The sequence below is a fragment of the Heloderma suspectum genome, chromosome 2 (assembly GCF_057233095.1).
Source record: "Heloderma suspectum isolate Gila_16-S chromosome 2, 16-S_ref, whole genome shotgun sequence".
In the NCBI taxonomy this organism is placed as follows: Eukaryota; Metazoa; Chordata; class Lepidosauria; order Squamata; family Helodermatidae; genus Heloderma; species Heloderma suspectum.
Genome location: NC_139459.1, coordinates 407,381,729 through 407,407,209, shown reverse-complemented (window position 1 = coordinate 407,407,209; position 25,481 = coordinate 407,381,729). Strand labels below are relative to the sequence as shown.

General features: G+C 63.9%; 3 protein-coding genes across 12 annotated transcripts; 2 read left to right on the top strand and 1 right to left on the bottom strand.

Annotated features, from left to right (window-relative positions):
* Nucleotides 1-648: 648 nt before the first annotated feature.
* Nucleotides 649-4,643, top strand: CUTA (cutA divalent cation tolerance homolog). 4 transcript variants are annotated; one of them, XM_084841298.1, is made up of 6 exons: nucleotides 649-677; nucleotides 1,261-1,415; nucleotides 1,524-1,583; nucleotides 3,237-3,282; nucleotides 4,273-4,322; nucleotides 4,444-4,643. In XM_084841298.1, the coding sequence occupies exons 2-6, from the start codon at nucleotides 1,282-1,284 to the stop codon at nucleotides 4,544-4,546; spliced, it is 393 nt and encodes a 130-aa protein (XP_084697424.1). In that variant the 5' UTR covers nucleotides 649-677; nucleotides 1,261-1,281; the 3' UTR covers nucleotides 4,547-4,643. The 4 variants fall into 4 exon arrangements, with proteins under 4 accessions (XP_084697424.1, XP_084697425.1, XP_084697422.1 ...); XM_084841299.1 differs by having other exon boundaries at nucleotides 4,173-4,322; XM_084841296.1 differs by having other exon boundaries at nucleotides 654-1,052.
* A 294-nt stretch (nucleotides 4,644-4,937) lies between these two features.
* Nucleotides 4,938-15,678, bottom strand: PHF1 (PHD finger protein 1). Of its 7 annotated transcripts, none has more exons than XM_084841295.1 (15): nucleotides 15,342-15,524; nucleotides 13,960-14,216; nucleotides 13,798-13,879; nucleotides 13,069-13,164; nucleotides 12,866-12,951; nucleotides 12,307-12,455; nucleotides 11,899-11,994; nucleotides 11,739-11,807; nucleotides 8,467-8,590; nucleotides 8,134-8,201; nucleotides 7,522-7,650; nucleotides 7,204-7,345; nucleotides 6,982-7,085; nucleotides 6,832-6,891; nucleotides 4,938-5,723 (listed from the first exon to the last, which is right to left on the bottom strand). In XM_084841295.1, exons 2-15 carry the CDS (start codon nucleotides 14,200-14,202, stop codon nucleotides 5,423-5,425), a joined length of 1,749 nt encoding a protein of 582 aa, XP_084697421.1. In that variant the 5' UTR covers nucleotides 14,203-14,216; nucleotides 15,342-15,524; the 3' UTR covers nucleotides 4,938-5,422. The 7 variants fall into 7 exon arrangements, with proteins under 7 accessions (XP_084697421.1, XP_084697420.1, XP_084697414.1 ...); XM_084841294.1 differs by lacking the exon at nucleotides 15,342-15,524 and adding an exon at nucleotides 14,957-15,309; XM_084841288.1 differs by lacking the exon at nucleotides 15,342-15,524 and adding an exon at nucleotides 14,534-14,669.
* A 95-nt stretch (nucleotides 15,679-15,773) lies between these two features.
* Nucleotides 15,774-25,326, top strand: KIFC1 (kinesin family member C1). The gene is given in 18 exon segments (XM_084841287.1): nucleotides 15,774-15,882; nucleotides 16,749-16,886; nucleotides 17,397-17,505; nucleotides 17,582-17,635; nucleotides 17,725-17,766; nucleotides 17,863-17,888; nucleotides 17,891-18,081; nucleotides 18,164-18,362; nucleotides 21,135-21,281; nucleotides 21,363-21,491; nucleotides 21,971-22,087; nucleotides 22,162-22,335; nucleotides 22,770-22,937; nucleotides 23,566-23,704; nucleotides 23,918-24,057; nucleotides 24,583-24,656; nucleotides 24,797-24,872; nucleotides 25,083-25,326. Coding segments are annotated over 17 exon segments (1,947 nt in total). The 5' UTR covers nucleotides 15,774-15,882; nucleotides 16,749-16,769; the 3' UTR covers nucleotides 25,128-25,326.
* The last annotated feature ends 155 nt before the right edge of the window (nucleotides 25,327-25,481 follow it).

Sequence of the window (25,481 nt, the reverse complement as noted above, 5' to 3'; positions counted from 1 at the left end):
GCGCCGCGGCGGGGGACCCGCGGGCCTTTGCCCCGGCCCGGCGCGCAGCTCCCCCGGCGCGCTGCTCCGGACGGGCGCTTCGCTTCCGTGACGCGCGCTGCGGCCCGCCTCGAGGCGCTCGCCGCGGGGCCGAGCAGCGCTTCGCGCGAAACGCCGCTGCCCGCAGGCTGCGCGGAGGCGCCCCGCTCGCCCCCCGGGGCAGGAATGCCCGCTTGCTCCGGGAAGCCCCGCGGGGCCCAACCGGGCTTACTCCCAGCCGGCCCTGCGCGGGGCCGCCCGGACCCGGCTGCCTCTGGGGGGCCTTGCGGGGAAGCGCGACGGCTCCGCGTCCCGGCGAGGCGGACTCGCCGCAGCTTCCCGCCCGGGGCGGCGGGCGAGCGCGCGTGTGAGTGCGTGCGCGCGTCAGAGGGCGGGCGGGAGAAGGAGACGCCCTCCGCGCTACTCCCGCAGGGCCGCGCCCGCAGCCCCGCCAACGCGCGGCAGGACTGGCGGGCGGCGCCGAGGACTTCCTCTCTCCCCCCTCTCCCAGCGGGCGGAGGACGCGCTCCGGAGACCCTGGAGGCGCGCCTGCGCCGCGCGGGCGGCGGCGGCTCTTGAACTGCCGGGCGGGGCGGGCCAGTGACGCCAGGGGGCGGGGCGGGGCGGGGCGGGCCAGTCCGCGGGCGCGGCCTTAGCAGGTACGCAGCGCGCCCCGCGGCTCCCCTGTCGGGGCGCCCTCCCCGAACCGCGGAGGGGCTCTGCCGCGCCCCTCCTGCCGCCCCGCTGCGAGGCCGGCGGAAGTCCTGCCTGCCGCCCGGGGGAGGCGCGTTTGCGCAGGGGGTGCGGGGCGCATTCACACGGACACGTGTTTCAGGAGGGCCTGGCGCTTCCGCCGCTGAGTGAGGGGCGGGAGGGGAGCAGCCCCGGAACTTACCAGGTCAGGTGCGCGCCACACGCACGTGTCCCCCCCCCCCCGAGGGCTCTGCCGCGGTTGCCATCCCTGCAGGGCAGCCCCCATGGCGGGCGAGAGAGACCCCCCCGGCCGCATGCAGATGGCCAAAGGCACCTGCTGTGTAAGTAGCTGAGATGGGGGGCTCTCCCCCCTGCACCCCCGCCTCCCCCATCCCCGAGGTGGGTGGCACCTGTGGCCAGCGGAGACGGCTTGCTCAAGCAGGCGGGGTGGGGGAAGAGCAATGCTGCAGATGGGGCGCTCCCCCGGTCTCCCCGTGGCACTGGCTGCCCCCCTACCCTCAGCCTGGCCCCCCGCTCCTGCTCCCACAGGTCCTGCTGCTGTCGCTGCTGATGCTGCCGCTGCTCCGGACGGCCTCCCAGCACTTCTCCTCCATGGCGGCCACAGAAGGCACCTACGTGGCCGGCACCCTCTCCGCCGCCTTCGTCACTTGCCCCAACCAGACCGTCGCCAGGGAGATTGCCAGGTGGGGCAGAGGAAGGGAAGCGGGAGGGAGGGAGGGGCGGCCGTGGGGCAGGGGGTCCGGGACCCTTGGCAGGGCACTGAGGGGCCTCTCTGCCCATTCACCCTGCAGAGCTGTGGTGGAGAAGCGGCTGGCGGCCTGCGTGAACATCGTCCCCCAGATCACATCCATGTAAGTGCTGCCCCTCAGCCCGGACAGGGTGTGTGTGGGTGATGGCCCAGGCGTGGGCCAGTGCGGGGCTGCCAGGGGCCGAGTCCCAGGGAGCCCAGCCTGGTGTCCACTTCTTGGGCAGCGGGCCTACAGATATCAGGCCTGGGGACGGGGAGAACAGAAAAATTCAGGGGGATGCAGTTCCCACCTAAGGACCTTGCCCATCTGTCCCCCCCACTGGACAATTTTGGATTATGAAATATTTTATTTGAATGTTTGGCTGCATTTTCTCTGATTTGGAACCTTGGAATCCAAGGTATTCATGTGTTGCTACCTAGCCTTTACTCTTCTCCCTCCAAAAAAATTATTTCTAAAAATGATGTAATGGGAAAACGTATAGGAAGACTAGAGTTATAAAATTACAGTAAATTCTGAGGACATGGGGATTCTTTTTTTAAAAAGAATCTCATCCTCAAGATCCCCAGCATAGTTACTTCATTCCTGATTAAAATTTTTGATCTACGTGCAACCCTATACATGTCTACTCAGAAGTAACTCCCACTGAGTTAAGTGGGGCTTTCTCCCAGGAAAACAGGCATAGAATTGCAGCCCTAATCTATCTCTTACTGATAGACATTGAGGGATGATCCCTCCGTTTCCCAACGTGGGACTAGAGTCACCCCTATGTGAAGAAAATGGCCATTCTTGACCGTTTGGGTTTTGTTCTAGGGAGTCCTGTGTTTCTGGGCTTGTCCTGGCGAGATGCTGTAGTGGTCAGTGAACGTTGTCCTAAAACCCATATGCAAGGGAGACACTGTAGATTATCCCACATCTGCCGCCACATGTGCCAGAACGACGTGTGGGTTGTCCCCCTTGTGTTTCTTTTTATTACAAACAAATGTTGAGGCCTGGGCCTATGGAACTCACTGTCAGAGTTTTCAGTCCAGTTAGACCTCACTGTGAGGGAATGCTTCCTCAACTATAAAACCTGAAGTTTTTATAGTTCAATTTTGAACTATATTCAAAATTATATAGTTTTGAATATAATTCACCACCAAAATAAACCCTCTATACCTAAAAGAAATGCAATAGCCCGGTTCCTATGGTGCAGGCATGGGATTGCCACCAATGCTGGAGGAAACTTCAAAGTGAACAAAAGTTAAGTTGCTAAGGGGAATAAGATATTAAAGGGAGTAACATGTCACCTTTCAAATGATAGCAAGAGATTGCGTAAAGGTCCTTATGTAGGTAAGAGAGTCTCCCTTTGCAGCTGCAGAAGCTCTTGATTGCTTTTCCTTTAGACCAGATTTCCCCAAACTTATGGAGTTTACTCTTAAATGCTTTTAATTTTAATATTTTTTACGAGCAAGTCAAGCTGTGCATAATACACCCCATGCCCCCGAAGTATCACATGACTCTTGATCTGCAAAGAGCACTAAATAGATGCGCAGTGATGTTTGCATTGCCCATTTTCCCTTTCCCCCCAAAATGGCGGGGGCGGGGCAGGTGTCTTTCGCGTCTTCAGGGCTTCCGGGATGCTGCAGCGGCAGGGGGCCCTGGCTCCATCAGCCTTCCTGTCCCAACGTGGTGCCCTCCAGCCCTGGGGGCTGAGGGTGGGGCTGGTTGGTTTGGGGCCAGTCGCCCCACGCCTCCCTCCCACATTGTCTCTTGCAGCTACGAGTGGAAGGGCAAGATCGAGGAGGACGCTGAGGTGCTGCTGGTGAGCCTGGCCTGTTGCGGGGAGGGTCCTGGGAGTGCCCCCCCTTGCAAGCCTCCCTGCTGCCATGCTGCTCCTGCCCCAGGGAGCAGCTGAGCCGCAGCAGAGATGAAAGGACCCCACAGCGATGGTGGTGGCAGGCGCGCGTGGGGGGCGGTCTACCCCTCCTCAAGAGGCGGGGAGGGGACAGGCCCATGCTGCTGCTCCTGCTACCCCTCTGGGCCAGCGCGCTGCAGGAGGGCAGGCAAAAATAATGTGCTTGGCTGGTAAAAATAGATGATCCCCCTCCTTATTCAGGAAAGGAATAAGGTGCATGCTGGGAGCTGTAGTTCTGCTCCATCTCTGGGGGAAGTGGACCAGGGATGCCCTCCGCTCCTGCTCCCCCTCCTGGCTTCTCATGCTGCCCTGCGCCCACCCCGCTCTGGTCCTGGCTCAGCCAGGGCGCCTGGTGCAGAGCTGGGGTGCTGGGGGGGGGGGGCTGGCCTGCTCTGGGGAGGGCAGGAGCTGAGTCGCCTTCTCCTCCCCTTGCTGGGCAGAAGAGGGGTGGGCACCCCGCAGGGCCCTGGGGCAGTTGTGGGGCGAGGGCTCAGGTGCTGTCAAGAGCCAGCCCTGGTGGGGTGGGGGAAGAGGCTCCCGTGGCTGCCCCTCTTCCTCCTTCACTGCTGGCCACGGGCATCCCCTCCTTTGCGTAGCCTCCCACTGAGCAGTCTCTTGTGTATGGTGGAGACGTGGGATTGAGGCGGCGGTGGGGGGCTTCTCTTTCCTGCCTTGTGTCTGGTTGGACTATGTTGGACCGGGACTCGGGAGATCTGGGTTGAAGTCCCTACTTGGTCATGAAACTCATGGCATGATGTCGGGCCAGTCCCTGACTCTGGACCTGGCCTACCTCACAGGGTTGTTGTGGGGAGAAAATGGAGCGGACAGTCATTTCGGCCACTGGGTCGGATATAAAGGTAACAAGCGAAGAAATGCATGGAATTCTTCCTCCCCCAGATGATAAAAACACGCGGGTCCCGGGTCTCGGCCCTGGCTGACTTCGTCCGGTGAGTCCTGTCAGTACGGGGCTGGCAGAAGGGAGTTTGGGGCGGCCTGTGGGGGGGGGGAGCAGCGGGTCCCCTCTGCACGAGCCCACCCTGCCGTTCCATTCCGCCCCTTGGCTCGCAGGTCGGTGCACCCCTACGAAGTGGCTGAGGTGATTGCTGTTCCGATCCAGGAGGGGAACCCCCCATACTTGAAGTGGGTCGCAGAGATGGTGCCCCCCGAGTGAGGGCGAAGCGGAGCCCAGAAGAGGGGGAGGGCGTGGGTGTTGGGGAGCGCACCATGGTGGAGAAGCAATAAAGCCCCCGGGGCACAAGGATGTCAAAGCAACGACTCCGGTCTGGATTTGTTCCTATGCAGAGCGGGGAGGGGGGGAGAAAACAGTGTGCGGGGGGGGGGGCAGCCACCTGGCAGTTTCTCACCGAGTGCCCTGCCCGCCCCTGCGAAGTGCTCCGTTCTTCAGGGAGAGGTGCAGGGCAGGGGGCACTGAAACCAGATCCATTGGGCTGCGCCTGTTCTGACACTTTGGGGGGGCCTAGGCAAGACCGGGTTCAGCCCTCCTGGCCTCCTTGGGCCCAGCCAGCAGCGGGGGGCTTGCCGCCCAGGAACCACACGCAGGCACTCGGTCTCGACCAGAAGCTCTTTATTCAGCGTGGCGCTTTGTACAGTCAGTGCAGCAGCGGCAGCAGCGGCGGGCCACAACACGCGGAAGCGGCGGGGTGGGGCGCAGGCGCCCGTGCCCCCAGGGAAGCAGCGCCCTCTCCTGCTCTCAGCAGGCCTCCTTAAATAAAACCTTTACCAACAAACAGTAAAAAAATAAACCGAAATAAAACTCTTGTTCAGGACGCTGATGGCCCAGCTGCAGACGGGGCGCGGAGGAAGCGGCAGCAGGGGGCAGAAACTGGCGTCCTCCTCTGCCCCCTCCCTGGCTCCTGTCCACCTTGGCAAGGAAGCGCACAATCCACGTTCCTCGGGGGGGCCCTCAGCCCCATGGCACGGCCGCTCGCTCTTCACCAGGCGGAGCCCCAGCCTCCTCTCCCAGGCCTGAGCCGGGCTGGGAGTCCATCTCATCTCCGGGGGTTCTGGGAGCCCCAGCAGCGGGGAGCTAGAACATGCCTCCCCCGTCCCACTCCACCAGGTACTGGACGGTGCCGTCTGCGGTGACGCGCCTGGCCAGGATGCGCACTGCCTCACCCCGCGCCAGCCGCCCCATGGCCCCGAAGTAGCTGCTGCTGGCAGGGGCGCTGGCAGGGGCGCAGAGGGACGACGGAGCGGGGGCCTGGGCTGGGCGCTTGGCAGCAGGGGGCGGATGGGGTGGGAAGGGGGCCGCCCGCTCGGGGCTCTCGCACTCCGTGGAGGTGGCGGCGGCTGCATCGCAAGCGTCAAGGGAGGGGCCGCTGCTTGTGCTGCAAGGGGAGAGAGGGAGGTCAGCCGGCAGTGCACCCGAGACCCCCACCCAGGCACCACAAGAGGCGGCGGCCCTCAGGGTGGGCCACATCCCTGCCACCTGGACTGTTTGGGGCAGGGCACTCCCAGCCTTCGCGAGGCTACCTGTGCCCCCCTGGATCCCACCCTCCAGAAAGCCCTGAGGGCCCCGCCGCTGAAGAGCCTGGACCGTGGCCCCGGGGCTTCGCCACCAGCAGGACCCCCGGGAGCCCTCCTGTGCTGGGTGGTGATGATCCGGAGGAGGGAAGGGCGCAGCTCTGGAACTGAGCACCCCACGCTCACGTCCTCCCCTCTGCCGGTGTGACTCGGAGCCCTGCCTTGGACCGACTTCTGCTTCTCCGCCAGGTCCGGAATGCTGTGTGACGCCCAGGCTCCTGCGGGGGCTCCCTCTTGGCTGCCTGCCTGGCCCCTCTGCCCGGCACCGGCCTGGCTTTTCTCTGGGAAAAGCAGAGGGAGCCGATTCCGTGGCCGGCTGGGGAGGCTTCAGCACAGGCCGCCAAGAGCCGAGCCAGGCCGCGCCTTGCGGCGGCTGCAGCCCCTTCAGGAAAGCAGGCGGCTGTCTGACTCCCGGCTGCGCCGTGCAGTGTAGCCCTCAAGGGGTTCTGGCACCCTCCCGGAGGCCTCCACACTGCCGCCTGCCTTCTGAGCCTTGCGCGGGCCCTGCTGCTCTGAGGCCAGGGCCAGGCCCACGAGCGCGCTGTACCAGTGGAGCCGGGGTCTCTGGAGCGGAGGAGCAAGAGCACGGCCAGGACTTCCCCACCCCCGTTCGGACCCCCTGCCCAGCGCACCGTTCAGCTTCCACCCCCGGCCCTCGATTTAAAGTGACGTCCTGGGGGGGCAGAAACCCAGAATACCCCAAGGGGCCCATTTGCCCCTAATGCCACTGCTGTCCCCGGCTGAAGGCAGTGGGAAAAGCCCCCTGTAAGGGCCGGGGGTCTCCCCTTGCTCCCCCCTCCCCCAAGCCTCCCAGGCCTCCAAGCCACTCTTGGGGACAGAGGCCGCCCTGAAGGCATGTGCCCGCGCCTCTCTGGCTGCCCCGCCCCGCCCCGCCCCACCCCTCCCGCTCACCTCAAGGCCCCAGCGGTGTTGGCTGAGGGATGGAAGGAGGCGAACATCCGGATGGGGGCACTGTGGGGAGAGGCAGGCGGTCAGTGTGGAGCGTGGCTGGGCCGGGCCGGGCCGCCCCCTCCCCAGGCGGGCCCCCGGATGCACCCTCACCTGTCCTGGCAGCGGGCGTCGGTGCGGCGGAAGTTGTAGTTGCTGGAGGTGCCGCCGTAGCCGCCGTAGGTCTGGTTAGCGCTGACTGGGTTCTGCACCACCTCCTGGCAGGGAACAGAGGCGGTGGCGGCTTCAGGGGCAGGTCCCCATCCCCAGGCGCCCGGGCCCATGGCCGTGGGCCCGAGCAGCCACGCAGGCTCAGCAGGGCCCCCCACATGTTACCTGAGCGAGGGCTCCCTCCAGCCACTCCCTCTCCTGGGCGCTGCGCTGCTCCGCACTCGTGGCCGCTCCCCTCCCGCCCGGGCGCCGCCTGCTCCTGCTGCACTCCGGCCCCTTCCCACGCCTGCCCTGCCCTGAAAGGAAGCTGTAAGAGACCCTCCTTATCTGCACAGCACGGAGGGGGTGCTGAAGAGTCGGAGGGGGCCAGGAGGCCGAGCAGACGCCCTGCCGGAGTTGGCAGGCGCACCCTCTGCGGCCTGTGCTCGGGCCAGCCCCCCCCCCCCGAGATCTGGGCTGGGGAAGGGGAGAGCTGCTTCTCACCTGCTTTCAGAGACGAGGGGGGGCTTGCCGTCCCCAGAGCCGTCTGTGATCCGCGGTGCAGGAGGCGGGACGCGCAGGTGCAGCCCAAAGAGGCCTTTGCGCTTCTTAATCTCCTTGCCAGAGATGAATCTGCGGGCGGGGGGGGGGGGGGGGTCAGGCGGGCGGGGGTGCACGCGCGCGGGGGGGGGGGGGGCTGGACAGGGCTGCCCTGGGGCTCCTGGGCAGTGTCTGCAGGGGCAGCTGCACGTCCCTCCCGCTTGACGCCTCCAGGGAGGAGGAGGCAGAGCGCAGAGCCCTTCCACCAGCCCTGCTGGAGAGTTCCTTCTCCTTCTCCTTCCCCACCCCGCCCCTTTCTCCTTGCCTGTCTGCCTTTGGAGGCTGCATGCCTGCAGGCGAGGAGCGACAGCTGCTCAGGGAGCCCTTTGGGCGGGGGGGGGGGGCAGAGGAATACAAAGTCCCGGCCCAGAGACAGGGGCTGGGGTACATAACTGGGGGGCTCCTGCTGGTGGGCTTCCCCTGGGGGCTCCTGGAGGGGCCTCAGGCATTCCGTGGGCCACCAGGCCAGAGAGTGGAGGGCCTGCGGCAGGTCTTGCAAGAGAGAGCCAGGCCTACCTGTCTTTGTGGCCGGTCAGGGCGCTCAGGAGCTGACTGTACCGTTCCCCTTTGGGTGTGTCCGAGAGCTGCAGGGGCCAATGAGAGGGGAGGGGTCAGCAAGAGGAAAGGGCCCCCTGGGCCCCACAAAGCTGTTCTCAGCCCAGCCCAGCCTCCATTCCACCCCCAGGGCACTGGGCTCGTGGCCTGTTCTCTGCCCTCCACGCAGGCCATCCACAAGGCTTCAGCTGTGTGGCGGCTGGGGGAGTGCTGCCTGCCAGGAAGGCGCCCGTGGACGCACGCCCGCCCGGGAGAACGAGCCCACCCTGGCGTCCCGCTGCACATGCCCCGCACCTCTCCCAGGAGGAGGCTGTCCCAGTTCTCGCTGGCGAAAGGCAGGATTTCCCTCTCGAAGTCGAAGTACTTCTTCTTGCAACAGATGCTGAGGTGGTAGAGGATGAGGTGGGCCACATCCACCCTGCAAAGACCCGCGCGTGTGAGCATGGCCCGGGGGGACACGGCAGAGCCTCCCTTCCCGCATGGAGCCCCTGTGGGCTGGGAAGGTCTCCCCACACACTGGCCTCGGGGCTGGGGTAGCCCCCATGGCCCTGGGTGGCCCCTCGCAAGAAGCAGGCTGGCTTCCTCCACTTGGGAATGCGCTCCCCACTTCTGCCGTTTGGTTTACAGCCAACCAAGGGACACAGACAGCTGCGGGCTCCATGGGGCCTTTGAGACGGCTTGTGGCAGTGCCCTCCGGGGACAGGGGGTGGCGCTCTGCCTGGGGAGGATGGGCGTGGCTGCCCATGCTGGTGTGAGGTGCCCGGCTGGGAAGGCTGGCTCAGGGGACGCACGCTGCTGTGCGAGAGCTTTCGTCCTAAAAAGCCGGGCATCGCTCCAGAAAGCCAGCAGAAGCCCCACTGCGCGCCACGTTCAAGATCGGGCCCCATTCCCACAAGTCTCACAGGGATAGTTCCCCACGGCAGCAGAATCTGCCGCAGTATGTGCTCCGGAACAGGTGCCGCTCAGCAAGGCCCTGCTCCTCCTGCCCCGCCTGCCTTGAACGTGGCCTCTGCCCCTGGGCCCCAGGCCCGGCAGAGCCAGTCCTTCAGCTCGCCAGGGACCGCTTGGCCAGCGGTCTCCTCCTGGTAGTCTGAGCAACAGGTGGTTCTTTTCTTAAAAATCTGGCATGGTCACAATCGCACTTCAGCCACGGTGAATATCTAAACACTGAACCAAATCAGAGATGCTGCTGCAAGAGCGGGCCAGAAGCCACTCCTCCACGGGGCAGACGCTGGGGAGGAGACGCTGCTTCCCACAAGCAGAGGCCAGGCGGAGGGACTCGCACAAGGGCCCTGTCGTGGAGGGACACAGAGGGTGGCTGGCCAAGCTCGGCCCACGCTGCTGTCCTCCGTACAGATCGGTTGGACAGCTCCCATCATCCCCAGCCAGCACCACCCAACCGCTGTGCTGGGTCTCAAGAGAGGCGTCATTCCCCTTGACCCGCCAAGAGGCCCCCACTGCGCAAAGGAATGCTGGAGTAAGGAGTGGGCAGGGGGGCACCCCCAAAGCTCTCTGCAGCTGTTGCACTGGGGAAGGGGTCCTCCAGCCCGCCCGCTGGGGCCAGGCTGACGCTTTGCCCCGGGCTGCCTGGGGCGGCAGCAGGACGTGGCTCTGCCAGGCGCTATTGCAGGACTGCCACATCTCTCCCCGCTGCCCCGCCTTGTTGCAGGGCACCAGAGGAGGACAGAGATGATGCCTGACCACAAGCAGCAGCGAGGCACGGGGACGCTGGGGCAGCAGCGCGTTGCAACAGCCCAACCACTCGCCCTGCCCTGCCCTCCCCTCCCCTGACCAAAGACCCCAAAGGGGCTGATTCTTGCCTGTCTTCTAGCCAATTAATGCCCATTTTGAGTTTGCGGGAGGAGCAGAAAGAGTGGTGCTGCAGCAACAAACATGCCCTGTTGGGCAGCAAGGCCCCCTCTTAGAAGGCCCTGCGTCCCGGCTCCCGTGGGGCAGCAGTGTGGGGAGCGCCTCCACGCCCCTGATCCCCAAGCACCTCCTGGCCCTTGGAGTCTCGCACTTTGCCTCCGGCAGAAGCTTTTGCAGAGGCTGCCTGCTTGTTGGGATGCACGGAGAGCCCACCTCAGGCTGGCAGGCCTACATGCACGTGCTGGCGGGGCGGATGCCGACCATGTGGTCAGGGGCAAGTGGAATGCAAGCGCCACTGCAGCAGAGCGGTCTCAGCTGGGTACGGTCAGTGGCACCCAGGGGTCTTCCGGGCTTCCTCTCCTGGATCTGCCCTGCAGCAGGTGGTTCCTGTTTCTCAGCCTGGCCCTCTTGATCTGTCTGCTCACTTTGTGGAATAACAAAGCGAACTACAGCCCACCCTGGGCAGCAGCCCACCTCGCAGGTGCTGGGCCTGCACTTGCTTGGGGCCACCCCCATCCCACATAAAAGGGCTACTCACCAGCAGCAACAGAGATAGAGACACAGGAACCTGTCCTTGGCCTGTGGCAGCCCGAGGTGCCAGCTCTGCCCCCCACATCTATGCTGGCGATGCCACTCCAGGACCTGAGAATGCCACCCACGATGTCAGGGGTTCACCCCACACCTGCTCACCCTCCAAGGCGACAGATGCCAGCCTTTGCCAGCAGTGCCCTGCTGCGTTGCACATGGGGCAAACGGGCCGTGCAAAAGAATAACGGACACAAGTGTGACATGAGGAATGGCCACGTTCAGAAGGCAGCGGGGGAACATTTCATCCTCCCAAGCCACTTCGCCAATGGCCTTACGGTGGAATTGCTGAAGTCCCATTCATCAAGAGAGTAATTTCTGTCCTTATTCACAAGAAATAAAGGGTGTGGGGGGTGTTTTTTTTAAAAAACTCACACTACATACTTCATCGGTTCACCACTGCAATGTCTGTGTTCTCACCCTACATTATTTTGTGCATGGCTCCTGTTAGGGTAAGCATCCTCGTCTGCACAGTTTGCATTGCATTTCTTTCTGCCTGCACAGCTTACTCGTCCCACCCCCCAGCAGGGCATACAGATCCATCAATTTGAGGCCAACACTTCATGCCTCCGGCAGCGTCCACAAAAGCTTCTGCCAGAATGAATTTGCGAGTCTTGAAGGTGCCAGGAGAGCCTTGGCTGTTTTTGCTGCAACAGACTCGCACGGCTGCTGCCACCCCGCTGGAAATTAGACCACGATGGGGCGGCTGGTCTTCGGCAGCTTTCCTGCCCTGCTAGCCACCCTCGGGTGCAACATGGGATGGACCGGCGCTTGCCCTCGTCCACCGCCACCAGTCCAGGAAGTCAGGCCAGCCCAAAGCCATGCGCTGCTCCTTGGGGGTGGCTGCCGCCAAGCAAGCCTTCTCGCTGGGATCCGCCAGTCTCCTGGCAGCTGGCCAGAGCGGGGCCTAGGGCACCAATTGCCATGCTTGGCCAGGCGCAGACTCAGGCCCTTTAGGGCTTCCGAGCCAAAACTCGCACCTCGACCTGGGAGCGGAAGCGAGGCAATGGCCCATGCCACCAAGCAGGAGCGACTCAGTCCGAGCGCTGGCTCCAGCAAGCGTTCTGCCGCCGACCCCTCCTGGCATTAGGCAGGGCGCCCACTGTACTCACCATCTCAGGGGGAGGCGCCGGACGCTCTCGGGGCCTCCCGTGCACACGCAGCACTCGAAGACATAGAACCTGCGGCAGGGGAGCATGGGGTCAGTGGGGTCGCCGCAGGCTCCCACCACCCCTCTGGCACCTGCCCGCCTCCCCGGCCGGGAGCCCTCACCTGTCCCCGTAGAGCAGGGGCTTGCTCAAGCACTGGGTGCAAGCCTCATGGAACCACTGGGCACACTGGCGGCACTGCAGCATCTTCAGGTTCCACCTGGCCCAGGTGGAGAGCACGGCACCTCAGGGGGGCTCTGCTGCTGGGCCGGCCAGAACAGGCCCCGCTTGTCCCGCGTGGGGCCACCAGCTGCCCCAACAGGAAGCCCAGAGGCCAGGCCTGCCGCCTGGGACCCCCCGGGCTGCCCACACTTCAAGGGGAGCAGGACCACCCGCCCAGGGTCAGCTGCCATTTCCTCTGCCACCGGACGCGGGGCCACAGCAGAGGCCCCGCCCTCTGACCAATGCCCCCCACCCTGGCCTGCCTGCAGGGCTGCCCCCCAGCCGCCCCCATCCGGAGGCGCACACTCACTCGCCGGGGCCTCCGCAGTAGCAGTAGCATTGCTGCCGGTTGGTGAGGTGCTCTGCGTCCCACTCCAGCACCTTCAGCTGGTACGGCAGCACCAGCTTCATGCCCAGCATGGCCTTGGCGTAGGGGCCCTTCTTGAGGGCACCCCCCCGCTGCAGAGGGAGGGAGAGGCAGGCGTCAGGCCCAGGGAGGTGGCAGAGAGGAGAGGGAGGAGAGCAGGGGAGTGACCTCTTGCTGAGGCAGTTTCCAAGATGGGCAGGGAAGTAATTCCACATCCCAGCCCTGCAGCAGAATGCTGAAAGCCCAGGCAGGCTCTCACCAGGCTGATACGGGGCGGGGGGAACAGGCAGGAAGGCCTCATGTGTGCGGGACATAGCTCCAGAGAAAAAGAACTCTCAGGAGAAGTGGGGGAGGGGCTTTCCACCCCCTGAAACCGCCTGCAATGGGGCAGAAAAGCCCAATGCCACGGGGCAGGAGCATCTGGCGCAGGTCAAAGGGCCCTGGCTGTTTGGGGGGAGGGGCCCGACGCAGCAGCAGCTCCTGCCACTGCCACGCTCCTCACCTTGGTGGCCACCGCGAAGACACACTGCCGGCACGTCCAAGCACTGTCGCTGAGAACTCTGGGAAGGTGGCACTCCTGGTGGTAGGCTGTGGCGAGGGGCGGCAGGAAAGTCAGCGGGCGTGGGGCGGGGAGGAAGCCCCCAGCTTTTGTGGGGGACGGAGGTCCTCGGGGAGCCCCACTCGCCCGCTCGCTCGCTCACTCACCATGGCTGCATTTCTCACACCTCACCAGCTGGTTCTCCGGGCTCACGGCCTCCGAGTGGCACACGCAGCACGACTGCTCCTCCCCAGGCACGGCCGCTGCGGAGGGAGGGAGGGAGGGAGACGGGCCGGAGGGGCCCCGCAGGGCCGCCACCACCACCACCAGCCCCCCATCACATGCCTGAGCAGCCCACTCCTCAAGGGGCATCACGGCCACCTCCTCCTCCACTCTGCGCTACTCACCGCGAAGGAGTTCACCTGGGGGCAATGGGGGGGTACTCTGCCCCTTTGGCCCTCCCCAAAACTGGGGCAGCCGGATCAAAGAGGGTCCTTCGCACAAGTTAAGGGGGGGCTTTGTGTCACTCTGGCCTGGCATCCCCACTGGCACAAGCACGGCCATCAAAGAATCATAGAATAGTAGAGCTGGAAGGGGCCTACAAGGCCATCGAGTCCAACCCCCTGCTCAAGGCAGGAGTCCAAGTCAGAGCATCCCCGACAGGTGGCTGTCCAGCCTCGTCTTGAAGGCCTCCAGTGTGGGAGAGCCCGCCGCCTCCCTAGGTCATTGGTTCCATTGTCGTATTGCTCTAACAGTCAGGAAGATTTTCCTGATGTTCAGCCGGAAATGTTACACAGGGGCCGAGATGGTGGGGGGCCGGGGACCTCTGGGGACCCCTGAGCCCGGAGGGCTGAGGGAAGGGGCTGGGGGCCCTGGTGGGTACTGGGAACACTGACCAGGGTTAATGTCCTTCCAGAGCACCAGGAACTGGGAGTCATCCTCGAACTGCACCAGGCACACTTGCCGCAGGGGGTCCACCTGCGGGGGGGGGGAGCAGGGGGAGCAATCAGTGAGGGCGGAGGGGAGACCGGCGGGGGGGCAGGAGGAGGGGCACTGACCTTCTTGATGGTGCCCAAGTAGAGAAGCCCGTCCGTCCAGCGAGCCAAGACATCCTGGCCCTCCCAGAATCTGGGCCAGCCGGGGGCGGTGCTGCTGCTGGGGCCGGCAGGGGGGCCGGCGGGGGGGCCAGAGGAAGCGGAGGAAGCCCCTGCCGGGCGCTTCCAGGGGCCGGAGGTCAGGCGGGCGCTGGTCCGCGTCACCCGGGTGGCGGCGGAGGAGTGGGTGGGGGGCTCACTCGCCATCACATCGCGCCCTTCTGGCATGTGGGGAGACAGGCGCCAGGCGTCAGCTCAAGAGAGAGGGGAATGACCCCCCACCCCCACCCTGCTCCAGGGCCCCCTCTCTAGGCCTCCATCCTCTCCCAGAGGACCCAGACGTCCTGCGCCTCAGCGCGCCTCACCTGTGGCAGAGCAGCCCCAACCCCAGACTGGCATCCCACCCCCTCACGCACCAGACCCCACCCCCACGGAAAATGGGTCCTTGGGCATGTTGTGATGGGGGGCTCTGCCAGGGGAGGGGGAGCGGAGGGCCCACTGGATCGCAGGGGACGCTGTCTGGGCCCCCCTCCGTTACCCGCTGCTGGCGCTGGCTGGCTGGCTGGCGGGGGGCTGCCGAGCGTCCTCCCCACGGGGAGGGGGGCCTGGGGGTCTCAGAGGCGAGAGAGCGGGACCCTCTGCGGCTCCATCCTCAAGCTGAGCCCCAGTGACGCAGCAGCCGGAGTGGGGGGCTGCAAGGGGGGCTGCGGAGGGACGCTGGCCACGGGCACCCCCCTGGTACCCCCCCACCCTGCTGAGCAGGGCTGCCCCGGCCCAGGCGCGGGGAGGGGCCGGGCCCCAGCGGCAGGAGGAGAGGGGGCCGCGCCCCCCCCGGACGGGGGCGCCCTGGCAGCATCTGCCCGGGTCGCTCTCGCCCTCCCCTCCTGCTCTCCCCCGCCTCGCCCACCTGCCGGAACGCACGGGCTACCTGCCCCCGCGCCCCGCAGTGCCCTTACGCGACCTTCAGCTGCGCTGCGCTGCCCGCACCCCTCCGGGAACGCCTGAATGCACGGGACCCCCGGGCTCCGGGCCCCGCCCGCAGCGAGAGACCCGGGCCTGTCCGCAGCCCCAGCCGCCGGGGGGCCTCCCAGGCCGCGGCGGGGGCGCTGCCGCAAGGGAGCACACGCGGAGGCGGCCCCCCGCCGCAGACCGGAGCCCCCTTGCTTCACCTCCCGTTTGCTCCTGCCCCAAAGGCCCCGGCGGCAGCAGCAGCCCCCCGGCTCCCGGGCGAGCGGCGCTGAACCCCCGCCGCCCACCCGCAGCAACGCCCAGCCCAGGCCTAGTGGCAGGGAGCGGTGAGGACGTTCAACAGGTGGAACTCCAAGAGGCGGGCAAGGGGGCTGCACCTGTGGAAAGGCTGCCTGGGGCTCCACCTGTGGAATGGCTGCCTGAGGGGGCGTGGCGTGGCTGGCCCCTCCCCTCCGCCAGGCCCCTCCCACTCCTTCCCAGCCGGCCTTCGCGCGGCTCTGCGGCCGTTGCCAGGCAGGGGCCGCCCGCGAGGCGCGCGCGCACGCCCGGGCCACGCCCCTGCCTCGCCTCCCTCCCCGCGGAGCGCGCGCGGCAGCGCCGGGGGCGGAGCTAGCTAGGTCGGCCGGTCGAGAGGCGCCTCCGTGCCTTGGGCGCGCGGACGGAAGGGCGGGGCGCCGTTGAGCCAGAGAGCGAGCGGATTGGCCGGCTGCCCCCGCGGCGTCCGCTGCCGATTGGGTGGGACGCACCTCCGCGGAGGCTGCGGCGGCTGTCCCTCCTGCTCCTCGCGGGGGCCGACGGGAGGCCCCTTTGAATCGCGCGGACGTTGGCGGACGGCGCGCGCGAGAGCGGGAGAGACGGACGGAGGCTGCGGCTGCGTCCTCTGGGCGTGTGCAGAGTGCTCCCCCCGCCCGGCTGACGGTCAGGAGCTTCGCGCGAGGGGGGGAACAGTGGCGGATAAAAATGCCTTGGGGCGCGGAGGCCCCCGCCGCGCGGGGCTCGCAGTCGAGGCGTCCCGGGGCGGGGCCCCCCCCTCGCCGCCCCGCCTGGCGCCGCCCCGCCTGGCGCCGCCGTTGCTCGCCGCCCGGCCCCCACCTGGCGCGGCTGCCGTCCCCGCGCGGCCGGAGGGGTCCGGGGCCGCCTGCCCCCCGCACGCGCAGGCTCGCAGCCCGCGCGGCAGGCCTGGCCGAGGGCGCGGGGCGCCCGGCTGAAGAGCCTCGGCCTGATCCCGCGGGGCTGGCGCGGCCGCCGGCAGCTCTGCTCCGTGCCGTGCCCTGCCCGCGGGGGCGGGGGCGGGCTGCTGCCAGCGGAGCGGCGGGGGCCGCGCCTCGGCCAGGGGGCCGGAGCGGGGCGGCCCCCTTGAGAGGAGCGGCCGGGGGCAGGCCACGGGCCTGGGCACGCCGCGATTCCTCCGCGGCCGCGGCCTTCGGTCCATCCGCAGGGGCAGCAGGCTGCCGCCTCCGCAGCCCGTCTCACTGCGCTCCTCCTTTCTCCACCTCTTCCTGGCCAGCTGGCACGAGGGCTGCCGTGTGCCTGCCGAGAGGGTCCGTCCACAGACAATGGCGTGCCTGCTTCCGGTGAGCAGGCTGTGGGAAAGGAGACCCTGCCTGGCGATGCGGCACTGGGGTGGTGGCTGTCCCCTCCGCATCTCGCTCCCGTTGCCCCGGTGGATGAAGCAAGGTGGAGTCGGGGGGGGGGGGCTCTTGCTGCACAAGCATAGCCTCGAAGGCCCCTTGGGACACCCGTTTTCCTTGTCATTCTCTTCTTCGGTTTTCTTCCCCCTTTAGCTGCCTCTGACGGAGCAGAAGATGAACACGGACAGGGAAGGGCCGTCCGTGCTGAAAGGCACTTCCCGACTGCCTGTGCCCGGCCTGCGGCCCAAGCGGCCCGCCACCAACGAGAATGAGCCCCCTAAGGAGGAGCAGGTAGGTTTTGCAGGCCTCTTCCTCCAGGGGCAGAGCTGGGCTTGCTCTGCAGCTCTCTTGCTTGTTTGTCTATCCGCCTCAGGCTGCCCTGGACACAGCCAGGCCCCAGGGAGAAGCAGGATGGGGCAAAGCTCGCTAGACACAGAGATCTGGTTCGTGCACCCCAGCAGCCCACCCTGGCTTTTGATGTACTGAGCTCTCAGGTTGGGCTGGCCGCCTACAGGCAGCATTTTTGCATGGCGCCCGGCTTGCCATGTTGTGCGAACCCAGGCGGCAGGGGTTGTTTGGGGGTTAGGCTGCCCTCAGATAACACTAAAACAAGACCCAAGTAAACAACGCTCAAATGATCCTAAATCAAGCAAAAACGGTGCGCCCAGCACAACGCAACAGCCCCCGTGAGTAAGTTAAGCTTTGGTGGTCACCTAGCTCACTCTCTAGTAATAACAGTAGATAGCAGTAATGATAATAATAAAAGTAGGTGGTTGCTTGCTGCCCCTTCTTTCTTCCCAGAAACGTGCTCGGGGTCCCCCCACCAAGCGTGGCATCCTGACAGTGGCCACATCCCGGCCAAGGGCCCCTCCCGCAGCCCCTGCTGCACACCGAGGCCACCGGGCATCAGGTAAGTAGGAGCCACAAGGTCTGAGAGGCCTGCTGTGGGCCGTTTTCTGTCTTGACTAAGAACATTTTCTCCACAGGAAAGCACCGGCCGTCCTCCAGGGCTGTGGCAGGCCTGGCAACAGCTTCTAAAGGTAGCAATTTGATGGGTTGAGCAGGGGGGATGGAGGGGGCGAGGTGGGTCCTGCCAGGTCTCACTTTGGTTTGTTTGTCCCTCCCTCAGTGATGATCCGTCGGCCGCTGCCTGCGGCACCCTCCAAACCAGGTAGGACACCCAAGAAGGGTAGTCCCTGAGGTGCCAGCCGCTAGCCCTTGCTGGGGCCCCTCCTCTTCCTCATGGCCTCCTTTCTGTTTCTCCCAGCAGCCTCTGCTTCCACCACAGGGGGTGGGGGGAGAAGAAGCGGGCCCCCTGGGACCTGAAGGGGCAGGTGAGCGATCTCCGTGCCAGAGTGGGTGCCTACAAGGAGAAAGTCCAGGGCCTGGCTGGGGAGAATGAGGCCCTGAAGCAGCAGCTGCATGACCTGCAAGCAGAGCTGAGGCAGGCGACGGCCCAGCACCAGGAGCTGAGCAGCCAGGCTGAGTGAGTAGGGGAGGGGAGCAGCAGCTGCAGCTGGTGTGGCGCCCCGGGGCTGCGGGTTCTGACCCTTTCCTGCTCTGCGTAGCACGCTGGCCTCAGAGCTCCAGCTCTGCCAAGGCCAGGCCCAGGACAATTTCCAGAGAGTGCTGGAGCTTCAGGAAAAGGAGCAGCGGCTGGAGGAGATGCTCCAGAGCCAGACCTGCACCATCGGGGAGCTCCAAGGGGTCAACCGAGAGATGGAGGAGGCCAACAGGGGCCTGGCCGCCCGGCTGGATGTGCAAGAGGTGAGCAGGGGATGGGGCGGGATGCAGCCGGGGCTGCCCAGGGACCTGCCCGGAACAGCTGCATGACTCGGGCACCCCCAAAGGGGGGCTGGCAGGGGGTTCGTGGTTCTGTGCCTTGGCTCAGCAACACGGGGGGAATAAACACCGTGCTGGGGTAGGAGGCCAGCCCCTCCGAACTCAGGAAGGGGCAGGGCAGGACACTACGGCTCAAGTCAGTTGTCTTGGGCCACTGAAGCAGGTGCAGAAAGGAGCCTGTTCAGCCTCATGAGCCTCTAGGAGGCGAGCTGGACAGCCCCCTCCATCCTTTCTTCCTACTTGGTGTAAAGTGCCTTTGTTCCTGAGGGGTCGTAGAATCATAGAATAGTAGAATCATAGAATAGTAGGGTTGGAAGGGGCCTACAAGGCTGTTGAGTCCAACCCCCTGCTCAATGCAGGAATCCAAGTCAGAGCATCCCTGACAAATGGCTGTCCAGCCTCGTCTTGAACGCCTCCAGTGTGGGAGAGCCCACTGCCTCCCTAGGGAATTTGTTCCATTGTCATATTGCTCTAACAGTCAGGAAGTTTTTCTTGATGTTCAGCTGGAATCTGGCTTCCTGTCACTTGAGCCCGTTATTCCGTGTCCTGCACTCTGGGATGATCAAGAAGAGATCCTGGCCTTCCTCTCTGTGACAACCTTTCAAGGACTTGAAGAGCGCTATCATATCTCCCCTCAGTCTTCTCTTCTCAAGGCTAAACATGCTCAGTCTCTCCTCGTAGGGCTTTGTTTCCAGTCTCCTGATCATCTTTGTTGCCCTCCTCTGAACCCTCTCCAGCTTGTCTGCATCCTTCTTAAAGTGTGCCCAGAACTGGACACAGTACTCCAGATGGGGCCTAACCAGTGCTGAGTAAAGGGGAACTAGGACTTCCCGGGATTTGGAAGCTATGCTTCTATTAATGCAGCCCAAAAGAGCATTGGCCTTTTTTGCAGCCACATCACATTGTTGGCTTATTCCGCTTGTGATCGACAACAATTCCAAGATCCTTCTCGCTTGTAGTGTGGTTGAGCCACGTATCCCCCATCTTGTAACTGTGCGTTTGGTTTCTTTTTCCTAGGTGCAGAACTTGGCATTTATCTCTCTTTCTGTTTTCTGCCCAGCGCTCCAGTCTATCCAGATCACTGAATTTTGTTTCTGTCTTCCAAAGTATTAGCTATCCTGCCCAATTTGGTGTCATCTGCAAATTTGATCAGCACTCCCTGCACCTCCTCCTCCAAGTCATTAATAAAAATGTTGAAGAGCACTGGGCCCAGGGCTGATCCCTGCGGTACCCCACTCGTTACCTCTCCCCAGTTTGAGAAGGTCCCATTGATCTTTGAGTCTGATCCTGTAGCCAACTGTGGATCCACGGGATCGTTGTTTCATCTATCCCACTTTGAGCCAGTTTGCTCATCAGGAGATCATGGGGTACTTTGTCGAAAGCTTTGCTGAAGTTGAGGTATATGATGTCTACAGCATTCCCACAATTAGCAAGGGAGGTCACTTGATCAAAAAATGAGAGCAGATTCATCTGGCAGTACTTGTTCTTCCACAAATCCACGTTGGCTTCGAGTAGTAGGGTTGGAAGAGGCCTACAAGGCCATCGAGTCCAACCCCCTGCTCAATGCAGGAATCCAAGTCAGAGCATCCCTGACAGGTGGCTGTCCAGCCTCTGGGACAAGTTCTTCCCCCCAAAAGAAGCAAGCTAAGTATCTTGCATCGAGAAGTTTGTTTTGCTGAAGTTTTTAGTCTGCTCCTTTTCAGTAGAACTGTTCAAAGCGATTTATGTTTTAAAAACAGTTAGCATTAATAGCAATGATATAGTACAACAGTAAAAACAACCAGAAAGATGTGTGTGGGGGAGCAACTTCCTGAAAGCTAGATGCATTTATGTATTTTCAACATTTGTATTCCACTCCACATTTGAACAGATTCCAGGATGGTGAATGATAAAAACTAAAAAGAATAAAACACCATATTGAGACATATAAAAGAGACAGAGTAACGTATTAAAAGCTTTATAAAAAAAACCCAATACTAATAAACCATGCCTGGTCAATCAAGGAAGGCTTCTTGAGGTAAAGACATCTTCAGCAGGTGCCCAAAACGACACAGTGCTGGTGCCTGCCTGATCTCCAGAGGCAGGGAGTTCCACAGACAAGGAAGAGGGCCACCATGCTGAAGGCTCTTCTCCGGGTGGGTGGACTCCAAACAGGCCATAGCTCCATGTGGAACCACCAGGAGTGCCTCACCTGATGACCTCAGGGACTGGGGAGCCTGGTACTAGGGAAGGCGCTCTCCCACGGGTCCTCATCCCAAGTAGTTTAGAGTTTTATACACTAGAACCAAAAACGCAAATCTGGCCTGGTAGCAAATAGGCAGCACATAGCTTTCCCTTCCCCTCTGGGCAAGGTGGTGCTTGAGCAGCCCTGGGGGTTACTCGACACATGTGACTGATGGCGAATGTGCGATGCTGCTCTGAGCAGAATCTGAAAAGATCTGACCCTTTTCCCGAGCCTTGCAAGGCAACACTTTCACAGCGCCAAGGTGCTCTGTGGCCTCTTTACAGAGGGCTGAGGAGCTGAGCCCCACCAAGAGCTCCCACCAGCGTAGATGCTTCTTGACCATATGCTGGGATCATGGTCTTGAGGGAGCTTCTGGTTGCCTCTTTTATCGTAGCCTGTCACCATCAAGGCCTGGGTCTGTCCGTGCTCCATGCGGTCAGGCCCTAACCAGCTCTCCCCCTGCTTTGCTGCAGGCCGAGCTGTGTCTGGCCAAGGAGAGCCTGGCCCAGCGAGGGCGGGAGAACGAGGTGCTGCAGGCCCGGGGGGCTGCGCTGGAGCAGAAGCTGCATGAGCTAGAGATGGAGCGCCGGCGCCTGCACAACACCGTCCAGGAGCTGAAGGTGCCCTGGGGGTGGGTGGGCAGGCGTGCGCCACCTCCGGGGGTCCCACTGGCTGCTGATCGGCCTCTCTTGGTCTTCCAGGGGAACATCCGCGTCTTCTGCCGTGTCCGCCCCTTGCTGGCCGCCGAGAAGGAGGCCCAGAAGGGGATGGGTCACCTGAGCTTCCCCGACGAGGACAACAGGAGCCTCGTGCTCTCCAAGGCGGAGGACGTGAGTAAGCCTGCTGGGGGCTTATGTTTCAGCATGCTTTGCTACGCTTGCTTTCAGCTTGGGGAGGAACAGCAATGCTGTCAGGGGAGGTGGGGCAGCTGCATAAGGGGCCCCTGTTGTCTGGTGGGCGGAAGCGTGTGGCAGAAACCACCGGCAGCGAGCTGTGGGCCTGATGCCAAGCTGTTGCTAGCCATGGGTGCCTGGGCTTCCAGAAAAAAGGCTTGGCGCCGTCATCTGGAGTGGCTGCTCGCTCGGTAACTGAGGGTCAGAATCATAGAATAGGAGGGTTAGAAGGGCCTACAAGACCATCGAGTCCAACCCTCTGCTCAGGGCAGGAATCCAACTCCCAGCCTAAGAGGACAGGTCCTCCTCTGCACAGGGAGCTGGAGGGCGTGGGGAGCCACTGTGGGGGGCCTGGGCGCCGGAGTCCCCCTTGAGGGTAGCAGCAGCAGCAGCGCCCCTGTCACTTCTCCCCATAGTCTCATGTTGGCCGTGAGCGCAAGGATGACGTCGCGTACGAGTTCCATTTTGACCGGGTCTTCCCGCCATCCAGCTCCCAGGAAGATGTCTTTGAGGAGATCTCCTTGCTCGTACAGGTGGGGGCGGGGGCTGGCGCGGGGGCAGGGGGGCCATAGGCACTTGCTTGACAGCTTCCTCTTCCTCTGCGCAGTCTGCCCTGGACGGCTACCACGTCTGCATCTTTGCCTATGGGCAGACGGGGAGCGGCAAGACATACACCATGGAGGGCCCGGATGACCTGAGCCCCGACACCGCTGGCATGATCCCCCGGGCAGTGCAGCAGATTTTCCAGGCCTCCCACGAGATGGAGGCCAAGGGCTGGAAGGTAAGGAGGCTTTGTGGGGCACAGGGGAGACCCCCCAGGGGTGGGGGGAGGGAGGGGCCTCAAGGAAGCCGTGGTTCTTGCTGTGTCAGAAACGATTCTGGTCAGATGTGTTCATCCTAACAGCTGAAGCCAGCCCCAAAGATGGGCTGCATGCAGAAAGGGGTCCTGGGATCTGGTAAATGTTGCCAGCTAAAATGTCGCCTCTGTTGCTGTTTTGAGCTGGTCACCTCTTCTTCAGTGGTAGCCCAAAGGGGGTGGGGGGGCTGTCTCTGGCACGTTCTTTGGCAGGCCATGTGCAAAGACAGGCACGTCGGCAGAGACGGCTGCTGGTGCTGCAGGCAGAAGAGGGCTGGGCCCCCGGCCCTGCAGCTGGCCTGGCGCCCGCCGTGCTCTGCCTCTCCTTCTCCCTCTGCCTCTCCCTTCCCCCCTCCCAGTACCAGTTCACAGCCAACTTCCTGGAGATCTACAACGAGTCGCTGCGGGACCTGCTGGTGTTGCGGCCAGAGCAGAGCTCCGAGCTGGAGATCCGGCGGGTGAGCCAGCGCACGGAGGAGCTCCACGTCCCCAACCTGTCCTATGTTCCCGTCGCCTCAGAGCAGGAGGTACCGGAGCGTGTGCATGCGCGCTCAAAGGCTGGCACAGGCTGGGCAGGGGAGGGGCCCCACGGGGGAGTGCGTGCCCCAAAGGGTCTGGCTGGGGTGAGATCTGGCGGCTTGGTGCAGAGCCCCGAGTGGGGCGGGGCTGCTGTCCTCTTGGCCCCGGCAGAGGCTGGGTTCCTGCTGGTGGGTGCCTTCTGATGCCTGGGGCAGGGGGCGGGCTGCAGGCCCCTCTGGAGGTTCAAGCGAGGGGAGCGGGCGGCTTCTTCCTTGGCCCAAAAAGAGGCTTCTTCTGTTGGGGGAACAGCCAGACATCTCTGGGAGGCTCCTGGCAGCCAGGACATGGCCCCTCGGCTCCCTCCCAGTCTCCCCGCCCCATTTAGGGGGCCCACAGCTACCTTGCAGGGCTCTAGCAGGCTTGATGTCACCCCAGCAGCGGCCTTCCTGGCCTCTGGTTCCCAAAGGGAGGGGCTTCCGTTGGGGCCCTACTCCAGGGAGGCCTGCTGCTGGGGGCCTCCTGGGAGAGAGGGCCTCGGAGTGCCCCTGCAGCCTCCTCCTCCCGCCATCCAGAGGGCACCCTGGCACGTCCGGCTCTGCCTCCGCTGACCCCTCCTCCTCCCCCTGCGCCCCCCAGGTGCTGCAGCTGCTGCAGCGGGCCCAGTCCCAGCGCTCAGTGGCCCAGACCCGCCTCAACGAGCGCTCCTCGCGCAGCCACAGCCTCTTCCAGCTCCGCATCGAGGGCCAGAACACCCGCCGGGAGATGCACACTGCCTGTGAGTGGGGCAGCCTGGGGGAGCCCCGCCCCGCACTTTGCTCCCGCTGTTGGCCAGCCCGGAGGCTTTGGCTGCGTCTCCCGCTCCCCGTCCCTGGAGCACGAGGCCCCTCCGGGTGGATCCTACCAGGAAAGCCCAGCACCAGGCCAGCAATCCAAAGGGGGGCCGAGGGAAGGCTGGGCCCCGTTCTCATCCCCCCCTCTCCTCCCGCAGCCGTGCTGAGCTTGGTGGACCTGGCGGGCAGCGAGCGCCTGGACAAGTCTCTCTCGAAGGGGGAGCGCCTCAGGGAGACCCAGGCTATCAACAGCAGCCTCTCCAACCTGGGCCTAGTTATCATGGCCCTCAGCAACAAGGTACCCAGGCAGGGGGCACCCTGCCCAGGGAGGGTGACGAGCCTGAAGGGATGCAGATGCCGGCCACCTCCTGCATGAGAGCTGGGGGCCTGGTTCTAGCCAGGGCCACCCTGGGCATGACGGGGCTCTGTCCTCGCCAGGCCCAGGCGTGCTGAGGGTTTCTTTCTGACTTGGCGCAGCGGCCGTCAGATAACCCGGGACTCCCGGAAGGCCGCGCGTGCTGCTCCAGAGCGGCTTGCGCAGGTGTGGCATTCCGCCCGGCCTCCTTTGCATGCTCGAGAGCAAGGCGCGGCCGATTCCGATGCGGTGCTGGCAGATGAGACTCTTGCAACAGAAACCCGAGGTTTGCCCGCTGCCCCGTCCGATGTTCGCCTGAAAGGCGGTCCCATCATCAGGCAGCCTTCATAGGGGCGCCTTCTTAATTCCGTCAGCTGCCCCGGTGCCTCCATCGTGGCCAGATACTCCTAGCTCCAGCGGGTGTTCCCACGACACCCCTGAGAGTCTCCCTCGTCCCTCCCATTGCAGGAGGCCCACATCCCCTACCGCAACAGCAAGCTGACCTATCTCCTCCAGAACTCCCTGGGCGGCAGTTCCAAGATGTGAGTGGGCCTGGGGGGGCTAGCCGGAAGAGGGGAGGGGGCACCTTGTCCCCCACCCGCTCCAGGTGCAGCACTGACTGTGAGGGGTGGTAGCGGTGCTGCCTTTGCCTCCTCCCCGCAACCTTTCTTTTGTCTTCCAGGCTTATGTTTGTGAACATCTCTCCCTTGGAGGAGAACTTTGGAGAGTCCCTCAACTCCCTCCGCTTTGCTAGGAAAGTAAGTGTCAGGGGAGGGGAGGAGAAGAGGCCGTTTTGGGGGGCTCTGCTAGCTGGTGGGTCCCTGTCTGCCTGAGGCCTTGCTGAGAGGGGTGGCGGATCGTGGCCTAGCAGGAGTGCAGCTCTGGCTTGGAGGGAGGCAGCTCCTGGTGGCCCTTCCTGTCTCGGGGAGGGGCTGCTCCCCCCCCAGCCCACCTGTCTTGCCTTGCAGGTGAACGAGTGCGTCATTGGCACGGCGCCCACCCACCGGAAGTGAGGGGGGCGCTTGCCACTCATGGACCAGAGGTGCCAGTGGCTATCTGCATCATCTCTTCAACTCTTTTTTTCTTATTATGTGTTTTTAAATCAACACCTGTATTAAACCTTCTGAATAAATTCCTAAATGCAACCAGGCTAGTGCCTCTCGGCTGCCTTGCCCGTGGCAGGCGCCGGATCTCTGGCTTCTTGTGACGGACTCTAGGCCTCCTGCGCTTCTGTTGCCCAGCCAGCCAGCCAGCACTCCTGGCCAACGAGGCCTTGTTCTGTGTGTCCGGGGAGGGGGGCGATTTGCCCCCATGCATCGTGTGGCTGGCCTAGCTTTCAGCCATCCTCCTCTGTCTGCAGCAGGCCT